The sequence below is a fragment of the Bombina bombina genome, chromosome 1 (genome assembly GCF_027579735.1).
Source record: "Bombina bombina isolate aBomBom1 chromosome 1, aBomBom1.pri, whole genome shotgun sequence".
NCBI lineage: Eukaryota > Metazoa > Chordata > Amphibia > Anura > Bombinatoridae > Bombina > Bombina bombina.
The window spans coordinates 1,389,461,067-1,389,479,486 of record NC_069499.1 but is presented as its reverse complement, the minus strand read 5'-3'; the positions used below and the strand labels follow the sequence as shown (position 1 = coordinate 1,389,479,486).

Genomic DNA, 18,420 nt, shown 5'->3' with positions numbered 1-18,420 from the left:
ACTAAAGTGCATGTGCTTACACCTACCAGACTCATGCTCCCTTGCTAGTCCTGAGGCAGGTGTCCAATGGGATGTGGTAAATGGGTCAATTTTGAGGTTATATATATATTTTTTTTACATAGAGATGTTCATATTATTATATATGTTTCTTCACTTTCAAGAGATAATGTATATGGGTAACATATCCCTTTAAGTTCTTTTATGCCAAGCAAACAAAATATATGTTAGTGGAATTGTTCTCCAACAGTTAATTTGTTTGTTTGTTTTTCCAGGATATCACACAGAGCAGTGAAAAACAAGACCCATACCATAGAACTTTTCATTATGTAGATACTGGCATGGCATCCAGTAGCCAATAATATGCATTTTACTCTCCTACCTTTTTCGCCATTTCTTGCTTTGGACACCACAGCATGGAGCATGTAAAACATCTGCAGAACCAAAATTAATTTCCAATACGTTATGACCTAGTTTTTACTGTTGTAGAATGGAAAGTCATTTTTATATCGTAATTACAGCAGACATAATAGGACAGTTGCTAAGTTCTTGGTTCCAGTGTTGACATCAATGAGATTTCATTTTGGAATCCCCAGGAACATGACTTTGAAGTATGGAGTTGGCTCGTGGTGACCACAATAAAGTGGCGGTGAAGAAGCAGATAAGAATAAGGTTCCCTACAACAGCAGTTGCCACTACTCCAAGAGTAATGGGAAGTGAGTCTGGTTGAGTGTAAGAGGAGAGCCAGGCCATACGGGAAGATCGGTCACATAACACAGCTTCGAGCTGAAAGTGGGTGCCCAGTACAGCGCAGATGTGAAACAGCTGATGGCTGTGACCTATGGAAAAAACACATAATATACATCAGTGGAAAAAGTACCTCCATTTTTATACATATTTCCTGTTGACAAAGGGATTTTCTCAAGATCGATCCAGATGTGTCTGCAAGACATATTTACTAACTAGTGATCCTACAAACCACTACATCTACTAAACATACTTAAGGCCTGATAAGCATTTTACCAAAATAGTCAAAGCGTCCTGGAGCAAGGCGCTCTGGTAGGTGGGAGGCAAACAGGAAACCGGTGAGTAGTGCAAAGAAAAGGTGATAAAAGTGCAGGGGTATAGCCTCATTCCAAGTGCAGCCATCACCAGTGCAGAAGAGAAGCTGTAGGATAGAAACATGAAAATATCAATGGACAAATGCACTGGAGATAGTGTCTTCCTATCCATAACAACCCGTACTTGTTAATACAGAGTTCCTTACTTAAAGGCACGCTCCAGCCAAAATTGGGATCCACATGGAAGCATTGCAATAGAAACATTTTTGTAATATACACACACGCAAAAATGCTTCTAATAAAAGTCTCTTCCCCCCTCTCTTTTGCTCTATCTCTCTCCCCTCTCTTTTGCGCACTCTCTCCCCCCTCTCTTTTACGCTCTCTCTCCCCCCTCTCTTTTGCGTTCTCTCTCTTTTGCTCACTCTCTCTCCCCCTCTTTTGTGCGCTCTCTCTCCCCCTCTCTTTTGTGCTCTCTCGCTCCCCCTCTCTTTTATGCTCTCTCTCTCCCCCTCTCTTTTGAGCTCTCTCTCTCCCCCTCTCTTTTGAGCTCTCTCCCCTTTTTTTGCTCTCTCTCTCTCCATCCCTTTCTTTTGCTCTCTCTCCATCTCTCTTTTGCTCTCTCCCCCCCCCCTCTCTTTTGCTCTCTCTCTCCATCCCTCTCTTTTGCTCTCTCTCTCCATCCCTCTCTTTTGCTCTCTCTCTCCCCCTCTCTTTTTTTCTCTCTCTTCCCTCTATTTTGCTCTTTCCCCTCTCTTTTGCTCTCTCTCTCCAATCTCTTTTGCTCTTTCCCCTCTCTATGCTCTCTCTCCATCCCTCTCTTTTGCTCTCTCTTCCCCCTCTCTTTTGCTCTCTCTTTCCCCCTCTTATTTTCTCTCCCCCTCTCTTTTTCTCTCTCTCCCCCTCTCTTTTTCTCTCTTCCCTCTCTTTTGCTCTCTATCCCCCCTTCTGCTCTTCCCTATCTCTTTTTGTCTCTTCCCCCTCTCTTTCTATTTCTCTCCACTCTCTCTTGCGCCGACCGCGCTCGGCCACGCCCGGTCGCAGCCACGCTCCCGCTGGCCACGCCCACGCTCCCTGCCAGCCATGCCCACTTTCGCCCCACCGCCGCAAACAGCATGTCAGGTAAGGCCAAGTGTGTTTGTCTTCGTGCTGTCTCTACAGCGCATAACAGCTTCGGACAAACACACTTGGCCTTTTATATTATAGGACATAAAGGAAAAAATAGCTTTTTTTCAGTTAATGTCGCGCTTTTTTTTTTGCTCTCATTTCCACATGAGTGTGGCTTGTTCTAGCAACAATATACGGTAACTGTTTAGCACCCTTTTCATTTACTTTTAAAGGGACATTAAACACTAAATCCTGCATCCATCTAGCCATGCTGGCATCTAACGTTAACTACATTCCAATGCTGATGTGTTTGCACATGTGCAGCAACTCTCCTTCAGATACCTGCAGTGTAACCTAGGTTCCAAAATGGTGGCATACATAATTAGAAGGAGGTGCATGTATTTAGTGTTTAGCGTCCCTTTAAGTTAGATGGCAGTCTTTGTTTCCTGAATGTAAATATTCATCCCCCCCCCCCACATCTGCTGAATCATTATGTATTTCATAATGTTAAATTATTGCTTCACTACAGAAAGCTGTTCTTGTCATATTTTTCCTGGAATACCACTGGTAAATTTTATACTAATACTAAGCCCCTTATTTCTATTTTGTGACACTTAGGATGTAAAATACTCTAATACAACAATATAACAATAAAATAATTTGAACTAAGAAGTAATTTTTTTTTGACATTTATTTTAATAATTCTGTATCATTTTGCAGAGGAATATGTGTAAAGTGCAGAGGCATGTGTGTGTTTTATAAAATAAAAAATAATAATACAATTAATAACACAAATTAGGTTTGTTTTTTATAAAAAGTTTATAATTATACCGTGAAGTACAGTGACACTGTGATAACTCAATGGCGTATTTAGGTTTTGTGCTGCCCTAGGCACTCATAACTCTGCTGTCAAGCCTTTTTTGGTTATAACATTTTTTGGTGAGGGAGTAATGTGAAATGTTTTCTCATGGCATTTCCAAATTAAATGTTCATGTTCAAGTGTGTGTATATGGTGAGTGTGTGTAGTGCAGTGAGTGTGCAGTGTAGTGTTGTAGTGTGCGCATGTGTGTGTAGTGAGACTTAAAAAACTGCAGCACCCCCCAAATCTGCCGCACTAGGCAAGTGCCTTATTTTTAAAACAAATTAACATCATTTGGCTTATTTGGAAGAACCAATCTGTGCTGCAGACAACAAGGCTAACCATAGTCAAAGTTAGCATAAAGTGAATTGCTTGTAGTTGTTATCAGTTAAAGCCAATTAGGGACAGATATGTAGCAGGGTCCTTGAGAAGTCAGCAGGGAGCATTTAAAAGTCTGAGAATGCAAAATTACATGAAAATGGAGCAAAATAAAATGTGAGATTTTGATATAAAATGTTTAGTTATTGGTAAGCAACTTGCAATATAATTTCATTTATTTTGCCCCCTTTTCATGCAATTTAGCTCTGAAAATTGTTTATAGTCTATCAGAAATGGAAATGCACACTGCAGGCATCTCAAGGCTGACCCTGCTACACATCATACCCTAATAGTTTTACAGACCATACCCTAATTGGCTTTAGTAGATAATCTTGTAATTACAAGATGTTTAGTGTTGCTTTACTAGGCATTAAAGAAAAATAATTACCTGCCTCCTGAAAAAAAGACTGCATAATTTTGTTTTTTTTGGAAGAGCCAAAGGCACCTTTGCCTCCAACTCTATCCACTTGTCCTCTGAATATACAATCCCAGAAATCAATCCTGTATCGGCTCTGGAATGTTTGCTAATAATTATGCCAGTTCTAAGAGAGCATATAAAAACACAACCTTCAATTTGAAGTAATCATTTCAATTTTGAGTTTCACACAAAATAAAATTGATCAGCATAAGTATCTGATAGACTGTTTTTTCCCCCATAAGTTTGTAATGGCACAGGAATTTACCCGATTTGAACACAGGAAGAATACTATGTATTTATACAATAAAAAATTCAATATCATATATTTAGATTCTCCATTTGTTATAACACTCAGGGTATATAACAGTTAATCTTATATACCCTGATGTTAAACATATTCTGCAGAGAATTCACTTGTAATTGGGAAAAAATAAACTGCAGAGAGGTCTTTGGTATACCCAGGATTTAAAAATAATATTTTGACAGCCAAGTGCAGAGCCCTCTATAAATTGTCCGTTGAACTACATCTGCTCGAAGCCACTGAAGGTTATGGTGGGGAGGGTGGTCTTCTGTGATCATATGAGAATCGTTGTTTACGTAACTGAGTGAGTGTGTGAAGCACAAGAAAAGTGTTACTACTAACTTGAGTAGGAGAGTGAGATTATTTGGAAGCTAAAGGAATACACTGACCTGCACCTATAGTATCCAAGAGAAGTATGTTTCTGTGAACATAGACATTTTTTACCACTTGGGTGCTGATATTCATGTATTTTGGTGTTGATTATAAAACACTTTCACAATATCATTTTTTTAACTAGACTTATTTATACTGATGTTTATGAAAGTTGGTTGCCCAGGGTAACTAATATTTTTTAAATTCTATTAACTCCAGCAAGGACTTTTATGTCTATTTAATATTAGCAATATTTTATGACCTTGTCTAATTACCCAGACTGACCCTGTAAAAGAGAGGGACGTTGTCAAACACAAACGGATGCACAAATGCCACAGTGCGAAGAATCTTGCTCATCCGTGGACGTTCGACCTCCAGGAACCTGTGGGGGAAAAAAATAATTATAATCACCAGATATATGAGGCATTTAATCTAGTTCTGATTTTGTCATAGTAGGTAATATGTGAGGATTCTGGAGGTGGATGGTAACACCAGAGGCTCCTCATAGGACCAATTCCAGTGGAAATAAATCTAGTCTCTAATTGGATAATCTAAATATCATATGATGCCACTGTAAAGTAAATTACAAAACATAATAATGGGATGTGTTATCTAAAGTAATTATCTTAATATTGTGAACATTCTCTCCAAACATTTAGAAACTTTTATGAAAGAACTGGACTTCTGTTGAAGATATGTATATACTTTTATGTCACTGATTGTTTTTACCATAGTAGATATGTATGTTATCTAGGGCTGGGCAAATAAATTGTGGTTGAAATAGGTTCAGGTAACCTGCAAATTCTGATATACATAAAAACCAGGGGCAGATATTGTAATTACTTCTTACCGGGAGTAACAAGAAAGACCGGTGCATATAAAGGTGTTAAACGCTGCAATGGGCACATAATATCGGTGAAGTGGGCCGTTGACCCAGCGATCAGGCATAACGTAAGCACCATACGTGAAGGCACAGCCTGGAGAGGCAAACACAACACGTGTGTATTAAACTAACCTTTTCCAACTTAAGTGGACACTATTGCACCTAATTTATGCTGTGGAAAATTATACACTAATTAATCAAGTATGTAAATTAGTTGTGCTACTGACAAAGCGAAAGCCATGTTAAAAGGACAGTCAAGTCAGAATTAAACTTTCATGATTCAGATAGAGCAAACAATTTTAAACACATTTCCAATTCACTTCCATTATCTGATTAAGGGACACTAAACCCAAAACATTTCTCTCATGATTCAAGTAGAGAATACAATTTTAAACAACGTTCCAATTTACTTGTATTATCTAATTTGCTTTATTCCTTAGATTTCGTTTGCTGAAGAAATAGCAATTCACATGTGTGAGCCAATCACACGAGGCATGTGCAGCAACCAATCAGCAGCCACTGAGCATATCTAGATATGCTTTTCAGCAAAGTATATCAAGAGAATTAAGCAAATTAGATAATAGAAGTAAATTAGAAAGTTGTTTAAAATTGTACTCTCTTTCTAAATCTTGAAAGAAAGAAATTGGGTTTCATGTCCCTTTATGAATCTTTCTATGCACATTTTTTGAGGCACAAGCTCCAACTGAGCATGTGCAATCACATGCATTTTGTGATTGGCTGATATCTGTCACATGAAATAGGGGGAAGCAAAAATGCAACAAACTGATATTTGTGAGAAAAAAAAAATCTACTCTAAGTGCTTTTGCATTGTATTTTTATTATGCATTTGATGATTAGGATATTCTACTGTTTAAAGTGGCCCTTTAAAGTTCACCATGTTTAACTGCCCTTGTATACAAATTCAGGCATCTGGTGTAATGTTGTACTCTTGAGCTTCTATGTTATCACAGCACTCTCATTTCTGAAACAAACACTATTAAAAACGTTTCATGCTTGGACAGAATGATGTAATTATCACAGATAACTATAGGTTCCATCCTAGTTTCAGAAGTGGAGGGGTCAGACCTAGCACTGGGGCAGTATGTATTAAAGAGACAATAAACACCTTCTGAATTATACTTCACAATTGAGGTAAAATAACTTCTTATATTTTATTTGTTAAAGAAAAAGTGATGAAACAGAGTAGTGAGTAGACAGTAAGATACTGACTATACAATTAATGTATAAGCAGTAAATGTGCCTTACTGAGGTATATTCACTAACAATTTCTCAAACTTCTCCACTCTCACTGATTGCTGTGATATTCTATAAAGACTATACACAAACATCACAAACCTCTCCACTCTCTAGTTAAAAGGCTTAATACAACAGTAGAAACTAGACACGTTGGAGGGCCTATAGAGGCCCCCCGACTCCCTGCTTCATCACAATTAACTCCATGCAATCCAAAACCAGCTGCATAATTTTTCTATTATTGTTTGCAGAAAAGATTCAGGTTGTTTAAAGAGTAGGAACAATTTGCTACATTTGAACTGAGCTACGTATTCTGAAGGGAATGCTAGATGAAGCTTCTGTCCAGTTAAATACATAAGTAAAGTTAAAGTTAAGCACTTCTATTCTTAAAGGGATATGAAACCTACATTTTTTCTTTCCTGATTCATATAGATCATGCAGTTTTAAGCAAAACTTTCAAATTTACTCTTCGTTTCTTGGTATCTTTATTTGAAAAAGCAGGAATGTAAGCTTAGTAGCCGGAACATTTTTGTTTCAGCACCCTGAGTAGAGCTTGCTGATTGGCTACATTTAGATACCAAGAGAACGAAGAAAAAACATAATTTATGTAAAAACTTACCTGATAAATTCATTTCTTTCATATTAGCAAGAGTCCATGAGCTAGTGACGTATGGGATATACATTCCTCCCAGGAGGGGCAAAGTTTCCCAAACCTCAAAATGCCTATAAATACACCCCTCACCACACCCACAATTCAGTTTAACGAATAGCCAAGAAGTGGGGTGATAAGTGGGGTGATAAGAAAAAAGTGTGAAAGCATAAAAAATAAGGAATTGGAATAATTGTGCTTTATACAAAAAAATCATAACCACCACAAAAAAGGGTGGGCCTCATGGACTCTTGCTAATATGAAAGAAATGAATTTATCAGGTAAGTTCTTACATAAATTATGTTTTCTTTCATGTAATTAGCAAGAGTCCATGAGCTAGTGACGTATGGGATAATGACTACCCAAGATGTGGATCTTTCCACGCAAGAGTCACTAGAGAGGGAGGGATAAAATAAAGACAGCCAATTCCGCTGAAAAATAATCCACACCCAAAATAAAGATTAAATGAAAAAAAATGAAATTATAAGCAGAAGATTCAAACTGAAACAGCTGCCTGAAGTACTTTTCTACCAAAAACTGCTTCAGAAGAAGAAAACACATCAAAATGGTAGAATTGAGTAAAAGTATGCAAAGAAGACCAAGTTGCTGCTTTGCAAATCTGATCAACCGAAGCATCATTCCTAAACGCCCAGGAAGTAGAAACTGACCTAGTAGAATGAGCTGTAATCCTTTGAGGCGGAGTTTTACCCGACTCGACATAAGCATGATGAATTAAAGATTTCAACCAAGATGCCAAAGAAATGGCAGAGGCCTTCTGACCTTTCCTAGAACCAGAAAAGATAACAAATAGACTAGAAGTCTTTCGGAAATTCTTAGTAGCTTCAACATAATATTTCAAAGCTCTAACTACATCCAAAGAATGCAATGATCTCTCCTTAGAATTCTTAGGATTAGGACACAATGAAGGAACCACAATTTCTCTACTAATGTTGTAAGAATTCACAACCTTAGGTAAAAATTTAAAAGAAGTTCGCAACACCGCCTTATCCTGATGAAAAATCAGAAAAGGAGACTCACAAGAAAGAGCAGATAATTCAGAAACTCGTCTGGCAGAAGAGATGGCAAAAAGGAACAAAACTTTCCAAGAAAGTAATTTGATGTCCAATGAATGCATAGGTTCAAACGGAGGAGCTTGAAGAGCCCCCAGAACCAAATTCAAACTCCAAGGAGGAGAAATTGACTTAATGACAGGTTTTATACGAACCAAAGCTTGAACAAAACAATGAATATCAGGAAGATTAGCAATCTTTCTGTGAAAAAGAACAGAAAGAGCAGAGATTTGTCCTTTCAAGGAACTTGCAGACAAACCTTTATCCAAACCATCCTGAAGAAACTGTAAAATTCTCGGAATTCTAAAAGAATGCCAGGAAAAATGATGAGAAAGACACCAAGAAATATAAGTCTTCCAGACTCTATAATATATCTCCCTAGATACAGATTTACGAGCCTGTAACATAGTATTAATCACAGAGTCAGAGAAACCTCTGACTAAGAATCAAGCGTTTAATCTCCATACCTTTAAATTTAAGGATTTGAGATCCTGATAGAAAAAAGGACCTTGCGACCAAAGGTCTGGTCTTAATGGAAGAGTCCACGGTTGGCAAGAGGCCATCCGGACAAGATCCGCATACCAAAACCTGTGAGGCCATGCTGGAGCTACCAGCAGAACAAACGAGCATTCCTTCAGAATCTTGGAGATTACTCTTGGAAGAAGAACTAGAGGCGGAAAGATATAGGCAGGATGATACTTCCAAGGAAGTGACAATGCATCCACTGCTTCCGCTTGAGGATCCCTGGATCTGGACAGATACCTGGGAAGTTTCTTGTTTAGATGAGAGGCCATCAGATCTATTTCTGGAAGTCCCCACATTTGAACAATCTGAAGAAAAACCTCTGGGTGAAGAGACCATTCGCCCGGATGTAACGTTTGGCGGCTGAGATAATCCGCTTCCCAATTGTCTATACCTGGGATATGAACCGCAGAAACTAGACAGGAGCTGGATTCCGCCCATACCAGAATACAAGATACTTCCTTCATAACCAGAGGACTGTGAGTCTCTCCTTGATGATTGATGTATGCCACAGCTGTGACATTGTCTGTCTGAAAACAAATGAACGATTCTCTCTTTAGAAGAGGCCATGACTGAAGAGCTCTGAAAATTGCACGGAGTTCCAAAATATTGATCGGTAATCTCACCTCCTGAGATTCCCAAACCCCTTGTGCTATCAGAGACCCCCAAACAGCTCCCCAACCTGTCAGACTTGCATCTGTTGAAATTACAGTCCAGGTTGGAAGAACAAAAGAAGCCCCCTGAACTAAACGATGGGGATCTGTCCACCACCTCAGAGAGTGTCGCACAATCGGTGTTAAAGATATTAATTGAGATATCTTTGTGTAATCCCTGCACCACTGGTTCAGCATACAGAGCTGAAGAGGTCGCATGTGAAAACGAGCAAAGGGGATTGCGTCCGATGCTGCAGTCATAAGACCTAGAATTTCCATGCATAAAGCTACCGAAGGGAATGATCGTGACTGAAGGTTTCGACAAGCTGATATAAATTTTAGACGTCTCTTGTCCGTTAGTGACAGAGTCATGGACACTGAATCTATATGGAAACCTAAAAAGGTTACCCTTGTCTGAGGAATCAATGAACTTTTTGGTAAATTGATCCTCCAACCATGATCTTGAAGAAACAATACAAGTCAATTCGTATGAGATTCTGCTAAATGTGAAGACTGAGCAAGTACCAAGATATCGTCCAAATAAGGAAATACCACAATACCCTGTTCTCTGATTACAGACAGAAGGGCACCGAGAACCTTTGTAAAAATTCTTGGAGCTGTAGCTAGGCCAAACGGCAGAGCCACAAACTGGTAATGCTTGTCTAGGAAAGAGAATCTCAGAAACTGAAAGTGATCTGGATGAATCAGAATATGCAGATATGCTTCCTGTAAATCTATTGTGGACATATAATGCTCTTGCTGAACAAAAGGCAGGATAGTCCTTATAGTTACCATCTTGAATGTTGGTATCCTTACATAACGATTCAATATTTTTAGATCCAGAACTGGTCTGAGGGAATTCTCCTTCTTTGGTACAATGAAGAGATTTGAATAAAACCCCAGTCCCTGTTCCAGAACTGGAACTGGCATAATTACTCCAGCCAACTCTAGATCTGAAACACATTTCAGAAATGCTTGAGCCTTCACTGGGTTTACTGGGACACGGGAAAGAAAAAATCTCTTTGCAGGAGGCCTTATCTTGAAGCCAATTCTGTACCCTTCTGAAACAATGTTCTGAATCCAAAGATTGTGAACAGAATTGATCCAAATTTCTTTGAAAAAACGTAATATGCCCCCTACCAGCTGAGCTGGAATGAGGGCCGCACCTTCATGTGGACTTGGGAGCTGGCTTTGGTTTTCTAAAAGGCTTGGATTTATTCCAGACTGGAGATGGTTTCCAAACTGATACCGCTCCTGAGGATGAAGGATCAGGCTTTTGTTCCTTGTTGTGACGAAAGGAACGAAAACGATTATTAGACCTAAATTTACCTTTAGATTTTTTATCCTGTGGTAAAAAAGTTCCTTTCCCTCCAGTAACAGTTGAGATAATAGAATCCAACTGAGAACCAAATAATTTATTACCCTGGAAAGAAAGGGAAAGCAGAGTAGACTTAGAAGACATATCAGCATTCCAAGTTTTAAGCCATAAAGCTCTTCTAGCTAAGATAGCTAGAGACATATACCTGACATCAACTTAAAACGTTTAGAAGGAGTAAAAGAATTACCCAAATTATTCCATTCCCTGGAAATTACTTCAGAAATAGCACCAGGAACAGGAAATACTTCTGGAATAACTACAGGAGATTTAAAAACCTTGTCTAAACGTTTAGATTTAGTATCAAGAGGACTAGAATCCTCAATTTCTAATGCAATTAGGACTTCTTTGAGTAAAGAACGAATAAATTCCATTTTAAATAAATATGAAGATTTATCAGCATCAACCTCTGAGACAGAATCCTCTGAATCAGAAGAACCAATATCAGTATCAGAATGATGATGTTCATTTAAAAATTCATCTTGAAAATGAGAAGTTTTAAAATACTTTTACGTTTACTAGAAGGAGGAATAACAGACATAGCCTTCTTAATGGATTTAGAAACAAAATCTCTTATGTTATCAGGAACACTCTGAATATTAGATGTTGACGGAACAGCAACAGGTAATGTAACAGTACTAAAGGAAATATTATCTGCATTAACAAGTTTGTCATGACAAACAGTACAAACAACAGCTGGAGGAACAGATACCAAAAGTTTACAGCAGATACACTTAGCTTTGGTAGCTCCAGCACCCGGCAGCGATTTTCCAGAAGTATCTTCTGACTCAGCTTCAACGTGGGACATCTTGCAATATGTAATAGAAAAAACAACATATAAAGCAAAATTGATCAAATTCCTTAAATGACAGTTTCAGGAATGGGAAAAAAATGCCAGTGAATAAGCTTCTAGCAACCAGAAGCAAAAATCAATGAGACTTAAATAATGTGGAGACAATAGTGACGCCACATCCGGAACGCCGACACTTTTGGCGCAAAAGAACGTAAAAAATGACGCAACTTCCGGTGACACGTATGACGCCGGAAACAGAAAATAATTTTTGCGCCAAAAAAGTCCGCGCCAAGAATGACGCAATAAAATGAAGCATTTTCAGCCCCCACAGCCCACAGGGAAAGTCAAATTTTTAAGGTAAGAAAAAAAAATGAATTATTCATATGCATTATCCCAAATATGAAACTGACTGTCTGAAATAAGGAATGTTGAACATCCTGAGTCAAGGCAAATAAATGTTTGAACACATATATTTAGAACTTTATAAAAAAGTGCCCAACCATAGCTTAGAGTGTCACAGAAAATAAGACTTACTTACCCCAGGACACTCATCTACATGTAGTAGAAAGCCAAACCAGTACTGAAACGAGAATCAGCAGAGGAAATGGTATATATAAGAGTATATCGTCGATCTGAAAAGGGAGGTAAGAGATGAATCTCTACGACCGATAACAGAGAACCTATGAAATAGACCCCGTAGAAGGAGATCACTGCATTCAAATAGGCAATACTCTCCTCACATCCCTCTGACATTCACTGCACGCTGAGAGGAAAACCGGGCTCCAACCTGCTGCGGAGCGCATATCAACGTAGAATCTAGCACAAACTTACTTCACCACCTCCATAGGAGGCAAAGTTTGTAAAACTGATTTGTGGGTGTGGTGAGGGGTGTATTTATAGGCATTTTGAGGTTTGGGAAACTTTGCCCCTCCTGGTAGGAATGTATATCCCATACGTCACTAGCTCATGGACTCTTGCTAATTACATGAAAGAAATGGATAATAGGAGTAAATTAGATAGTTGCTTAAAATTACATGCTCTCTGTCTGAATCATGAACAAAAAAAAAAACTGGGCTTCATATCCCTTTAAAGATTCTCATCAGTGGATGGAGCATTATGTTAGTACACACATGATGTATGAACTGTGTTTTTATAAGCACACAAGCATGTTGGTAATTAATGGCTTCAGGTTCCAGTCACCGTCACAGTACAAAAGTCCCTCGTCGAAGAGTTTTAGGCAGCAATGCAAAAGGCACATCTTAAATTCAGCTTCAAGCAGTATTAAATAGACATAAAATGCAAAAATAAAATGCTCTAATATGTTCGTTATATGGAAGCAACAGTGCAATAATAAAATATGCGTTTAACTCCTACAAAACAACAATTAAACACATAGTTACAATTAGCTCCAGAGCAGCAATCCACTACTGGGACCTAGCTGAACACATCTGAAGAGTCAACTGGGACCTAGCTGAACACATCTGGAGAGCCAATGACAAGAGGAATATGTGTGTAGTCACCAATAATCAGCTAGCTCCCAGTAGTGCATTGCTGCTTCTCAGCCTACCTTGGTAAGCTTTCCAAAAAAAGATACAGAGTGAACAAAGTACATTTGATGCTAGAAATAAATTGAAAAGTCTTTAAAATGTAATACTATAACTAAATGACAAACATTTATTTTTCCATGTCTCTTTAAGAGAACAATAGGTTGCAATAAATAATAAAGACGATTAAAAGGCTTCATATACTGCAGTTGGAGCAAAGAGTACGGCTAGTCAACATTTTGCTGCTTTTATTTGAAATTTCCACCAGTGCATTTGAAATATGGTAAAAAAAAAAAAAAAAAAAAAAAAAATGATGCAGCCTGTTGTGTGGATTGTAAATAGTCAGTTTATGCACATACTGATATAGCTGTTAGGAAGTACAGTCTCTAATTGCTATTGGTAAACACAATGAACATAATGCGTAAGTGTTAAAAATTAAATTTATGCTTACCTGATAAATTACTTTCTTTTACGATATGACGAGTCCACGGATTTCATCCTTACTTGTGGGATATTAACCTCCTGCTAACAGGAAGTGGCAAAGAGCATCATAGCAGAGCTGCATATATAGCCCCTCCCTTCCCCTCCACCCTTAGTCATTCGGCCGAAGGTATAGGAAGAGAAAAGGAAAGGCTAAAAGGTGCAGAGATGACTGAAGTTTACCAAAAATAAATAAATCTGTCTTAAAAATGACAGGGTGGGCCGTGGACTCGTTATATCATAAAAAAAATAATAATTTATCAGGTAAGCATAAATTTACTTTTCTTTTACAAAGATATGACGAGTCCACAGATTTCATCCTTACTTGTGGGATACCAATACCAAAGCAAAAGGACATGGATGAAAGGGAGGAACAAGACAGGAACCTAAACAGAAGGCACCACTGCTTGAAGAACCTTTCTCCCAAAAAATAGCCTCAGAAGAAGCAAAAGTATCAAATTTGGAAAATTTGGAAAAAGTATGAAGGGACGAACAAGTCGCAGCCTTACAAATCTGTTCAACAGAAGCATTGTTTTTAAAAGCCCATGTGGAAGCCACAGCCCTAGTAGAATGAGCCGTAATTCTTTCAGGAGGCTGCTGTCCAGCAGTCTCATATGCCAGGCGAATGATACTTCTCAGCCAAAAAGAAAGAGAGGTAGCCGTAGCTTTCTGACCCCTACGCTTTCCAGAATAAACAATGAATAATGAAGATGATTGACGGAAATCCTTGGTTGCCTGTAAGTAAAACTTCAAGGCACGGACCACGTCCAGATTGTGTAACAGATGCTCCTTCTTGGAAGAAGGATTAGGACACGATGAAGGAACAACAATTCCTTGATTAATGTTCTTATTTGAAACAACCTTAGGAAGAAATCCAGGTTTGGTATGTAAAACCACCTTATCAGAATGAAATATAAGATAAGGCGAATCACATTGTAACGCTGAAAACTCAGAAACTCTTCGAGCAGAAGAAATAGCAACTAAAAACATTTTCAAGATAAAAATTCAATATCTATGGAATGCATGGGTTCAAACGGAACCCCCTGAAGAACTCTAAGAACTAAATTCAAACTCCAGGGAGGAGTAATAGGTCTAAATACAGGCTTAATTCTAGTTAAAGCCTGACAAAAAGACTGAACATCCGGCACATTTGCAAAACGTTTGTGAAGCAAAATTGACAAAGCAGAAATCTGTCCCTTTAAAGAATTTGCTGATAACCCTTTCTCCAATCCTTCTTGGAGAGAAGACAGAATCCTAGGAATCTTAGTTTTACTCCAAGAGTAACCCTTGCATTCACACCAATAAAGATATTTACACCATATCTTATGATAGATTTTTCTAGTAACAGGCTTTCGAGCCTGTATCAAAGTATCAATGACCGAATCAGAGAATCCTCGCTTTGATAAAATCAAGCGTTCAATCTCCACGCAGTCAGCTGCAGAGAAATTAGATTTGGATGTTGGAAAGGACCTTGAATGAGAAGGTCCTGTCTTAAAGGAAGTTTCCACGGTGGCAAAGAGGACATGTCCACTAGATCCGCATACCAAGTCCTGCGTGGCCATGCAGGCGCTATCAGGATTACTGAAGCTCTCTCCTGTTTGATTCGAGCAATAAGCTAGGCTGAACTTCCAAGGCACTGCCAGGGCATCTATCAGTTCGGCCTGTGGATCCCTTGACCTGGATCCGTATCTCGGGAGCTTGGCATTCTGTCGAGACGACATTTGATCCAACTCTGGTCTGCCTTATCTGACAATAAGTGAGGCAAATACCTCCGGATGGAGTTCCCACTCCCCCGAATGAAAAGTCAGACGACTTAGAAAATCCGCTTCCCAAGAGTGGGTCTCTGCCCATCGGATTATCTTGGATACTTCTATCATCGCTAAGGAACTCTTTGTTCCCCCCTGATGATTGATATATGCCACAGTCGTGATATTGTCCGACTGGAACCTGATCAATTTTTCTGAAGTCAACTGAGGCCACGCCAGAAGCGTATTGAATATTGCTCTCAGTTCCAGAATATTGATTGGAAGTAGAGACTCCACCTGAGTCCAAACACCCTGAGCCTTCAGAGAGTTCCAGACTGCACCCCAGCCCAGAAGGCTAGGCATCCGTTGTCACTATTACCCACGAGGGTCTGAGGAAACAAGTCCCCTGGGACAGATGATCCGGCGACAACCACCAAAGAAGAGAGTCTCTGGTCTCTCGATACAGATTTATCTGAGGAGATAAATTCACATAATCCCCATTCCACTGTCCGAGCATGCACAGCTGCAGCGGTTTGAGATGAAAGCGGGCAAACAGAATTATATCCATTGCCGCTACCATTAATCCAATGACTTCCATACACTGAGCCACTGATGGCCGATGAATGGACTGAAGTGCTCGGCAAGTTTTCAGAATCTTTGTCTTTCTGACCTCTGTCAGAAAATTTTTCATGTCTACTGAGTCTATAAGAGTCCCCAAGAATGGAGCCCTTGTCCGTGGAACTAATGAACTCTTTTCTATGTTCACTTTCCAACTGTGAGATCTCAGGAAAGACAATACTATGTCCGTGTGAGATTTTGTCAATTGATAATTTGACGCCTGAATCAGAATGTCGTCCAGATAAGGCGCTACTGCTATGCCCCGCGGTCTGAGAACCGCTAAGAGAGACCCTAGAACTTTTGTGAAAATTCTGGGTGCCGTGGCAAGAACGAAAGGAAGAGCCACGAACTGAAAGTGCTTGTCCAGGAAGGCAAACCTTAAGAACCGATGATGATCCTTGTGAATAGGGATATGAAGGTATGCATCCTTCAAGTCCACGGTAGTCATATATTGACCCTCCTGAATCATTGGTAAGATTGTTCGTATAGTCTCCATTTTGAACGATGGGACTCTGAGAAATTTGTTTAGACACTTGAGATCTTAAATGGGTCTGAAAGTTCCTTCTTTTTTAGGAACTACAAAAAGATTTGAGTAAAACCCCTGTCCCTGTTCCAGCTTTGGAACAGGACAAATTACTCCCATGGTATAGAGGTCTTTTACACAGCGTAAGAACGCCTCTTTCTTTATCTGGTCTACAGATAATCGTGAAAGATGAAATCTCCCCCTTGGGAGAAAATCCTTGAATTCTAGTTGATACCCGTGGGTCACTATTTCCAGTGCCCAGGAGTCCTGAACATCTCTTGCCCAAGACTGAGCAAAGAGAGAAAGTCTGCCCCCTACCAGATCCGGTCCCGGATCGAGGGCCACCCCTTCATGCTGTCTTGGAAACAGCAGTGGGCTTCTTGGATTGTGTACTTATAAGTACAAATACAAAGAGTAATTGTTTTTTGATAAAATGAGCTGAACATGGGCGTTCCATGGGAGTATATGAAATTATCTCTCTAATCCCAGCATAATTCTGTAAAGATTTTCGCACTACAGATCTCACAATTTTTTCTTGCAAATTAAAAGGTGGCTGCAGGATTTAATTATTAAAGTGCGCCCCCTGCTCACTTTGCTCTACAGTGCAAAGTGTCCCTTTCCAGCGAGCTCCATTACTTTCAATAGGAAACATCTCGCCACTTGCAGGGAATGCCCCTTTTTTATGATAATTTCACCAGGGCAGCCGCTGCGAGGGTAACCAAGAAAAACCACCTTTTAATCTTGTAAAGTTTAGATCCCTATGTCTCTGGTGTTTTCCACTGATAGCAGTAGTGGTACAACAATAAATGTCAGAGAGAGCAGACACCCAGCATAGTGCAGATCATACAACATCAAATGACCAATTAAGGGCTAGATTACAAGAGGAGCGCTATTAGTCCAGAGATTTAGATATCAAAATAAGAGTATTGCATTGAACAATGATACTGTTTTATTGGAGTAACTATAAATTTATAAGATAACAAGCTTTCGGAAGAATCTCTTCCTTTTTCAAGTCTGAAGCAATACTGACCAATTTGATGGAGTTTACAGATTATATCTTATTATATTATATCTTAGCCATCCTATGTTTTAAGATATAATCTGTAAATTTCATCAAATTGGTCAGTATTGTTTCAGACTTGAAAAAGGAAGACATCCTTCCGAAAGTTTGTCATCTTATAAATGTATAGTTAGTCCAATAAAAACGTATCATTGCAATACTCTTGTTATTTTGATATCTATATATACATACATATTTTTTTCTTTATGTAAAGCAGCTGTCCACTTTATTTGGGGGGCAATTGGGGTACATTTTTTTTAATCACCCACAGGTTAAAGGGATACTTAACCCAAATTGTTTATTTCATGATTCAGATAGAGCATGCAATTGTAAGCAATTTTCTAATTTACTCCTATTATTATTTTTTCTGTTCTCTTGGAATCTTTATTTGAAAAGCAAGACTGTAATCTTAGGGGCCAGAACATTTTTGGTTCAGAACCAAGGTTGCACTTGCTGATTGGTGGCTAAATGTAGCCACCAATTAGCAAGCGCCACCCAGGGTCTGAACCAAAAATGGGCCGGCTCCTTAGCTTAGATTCCTGCTTTGTCAAATGAAGATACCAAGAGAATGAAGAAAAAATAATAATAGGAGTAAATTAGAAAGTTGTTTAAAATGACATGTTCTGAATCATGAAAGAAAAAATTTGGGTTTAGTATCCCTTTAATTGTGCAAAGTGCTCCCGCGAGCTTGCTGGAGCATTAAGCAGCCACTTGTAGTGGCTCGTTATTTAACAAGCGCCGTAAGCGGGCAAATTTGCCCC

The 18,420-nt window shown here is 39.0% G+C and overlaps 1 protein-coding gene across 1 annotated transcript in view; it reads right to left on the bottom strand.

Moving 5' to 3' along the window:
* Positions 1-316: 316 nt before the first annotated feature.
* The window catches only part of PAQR6 (progestin and adipoQ receptor family member 6), a 99,344-nt gene continuing 81,240 nt past the window's right edge, over positions 317-18,420 (bottom strand). The window contains exons 5-8 of the mRNA XM_053704612.1: positions 5,341-5,467; positions 4,776-4,872; positions 1,021-1,165; positions 317-836 (exon numbers count right to left, since the gene is read on the bottom strand). Coding sequence (XP_053560587.1) covers positions 565-836; positions 1,021-1,165; positions 4,776-4,872; positions 5,341-5,467 — 641 coding nt within the window. The 3' untranslated portion in view covers positions 317-564. The remainder of the gene's footprint in view (positions 837-1,020; positions 1,166-4,775; positions 4,873-5,340; positions 5,468-18,420) is intronic.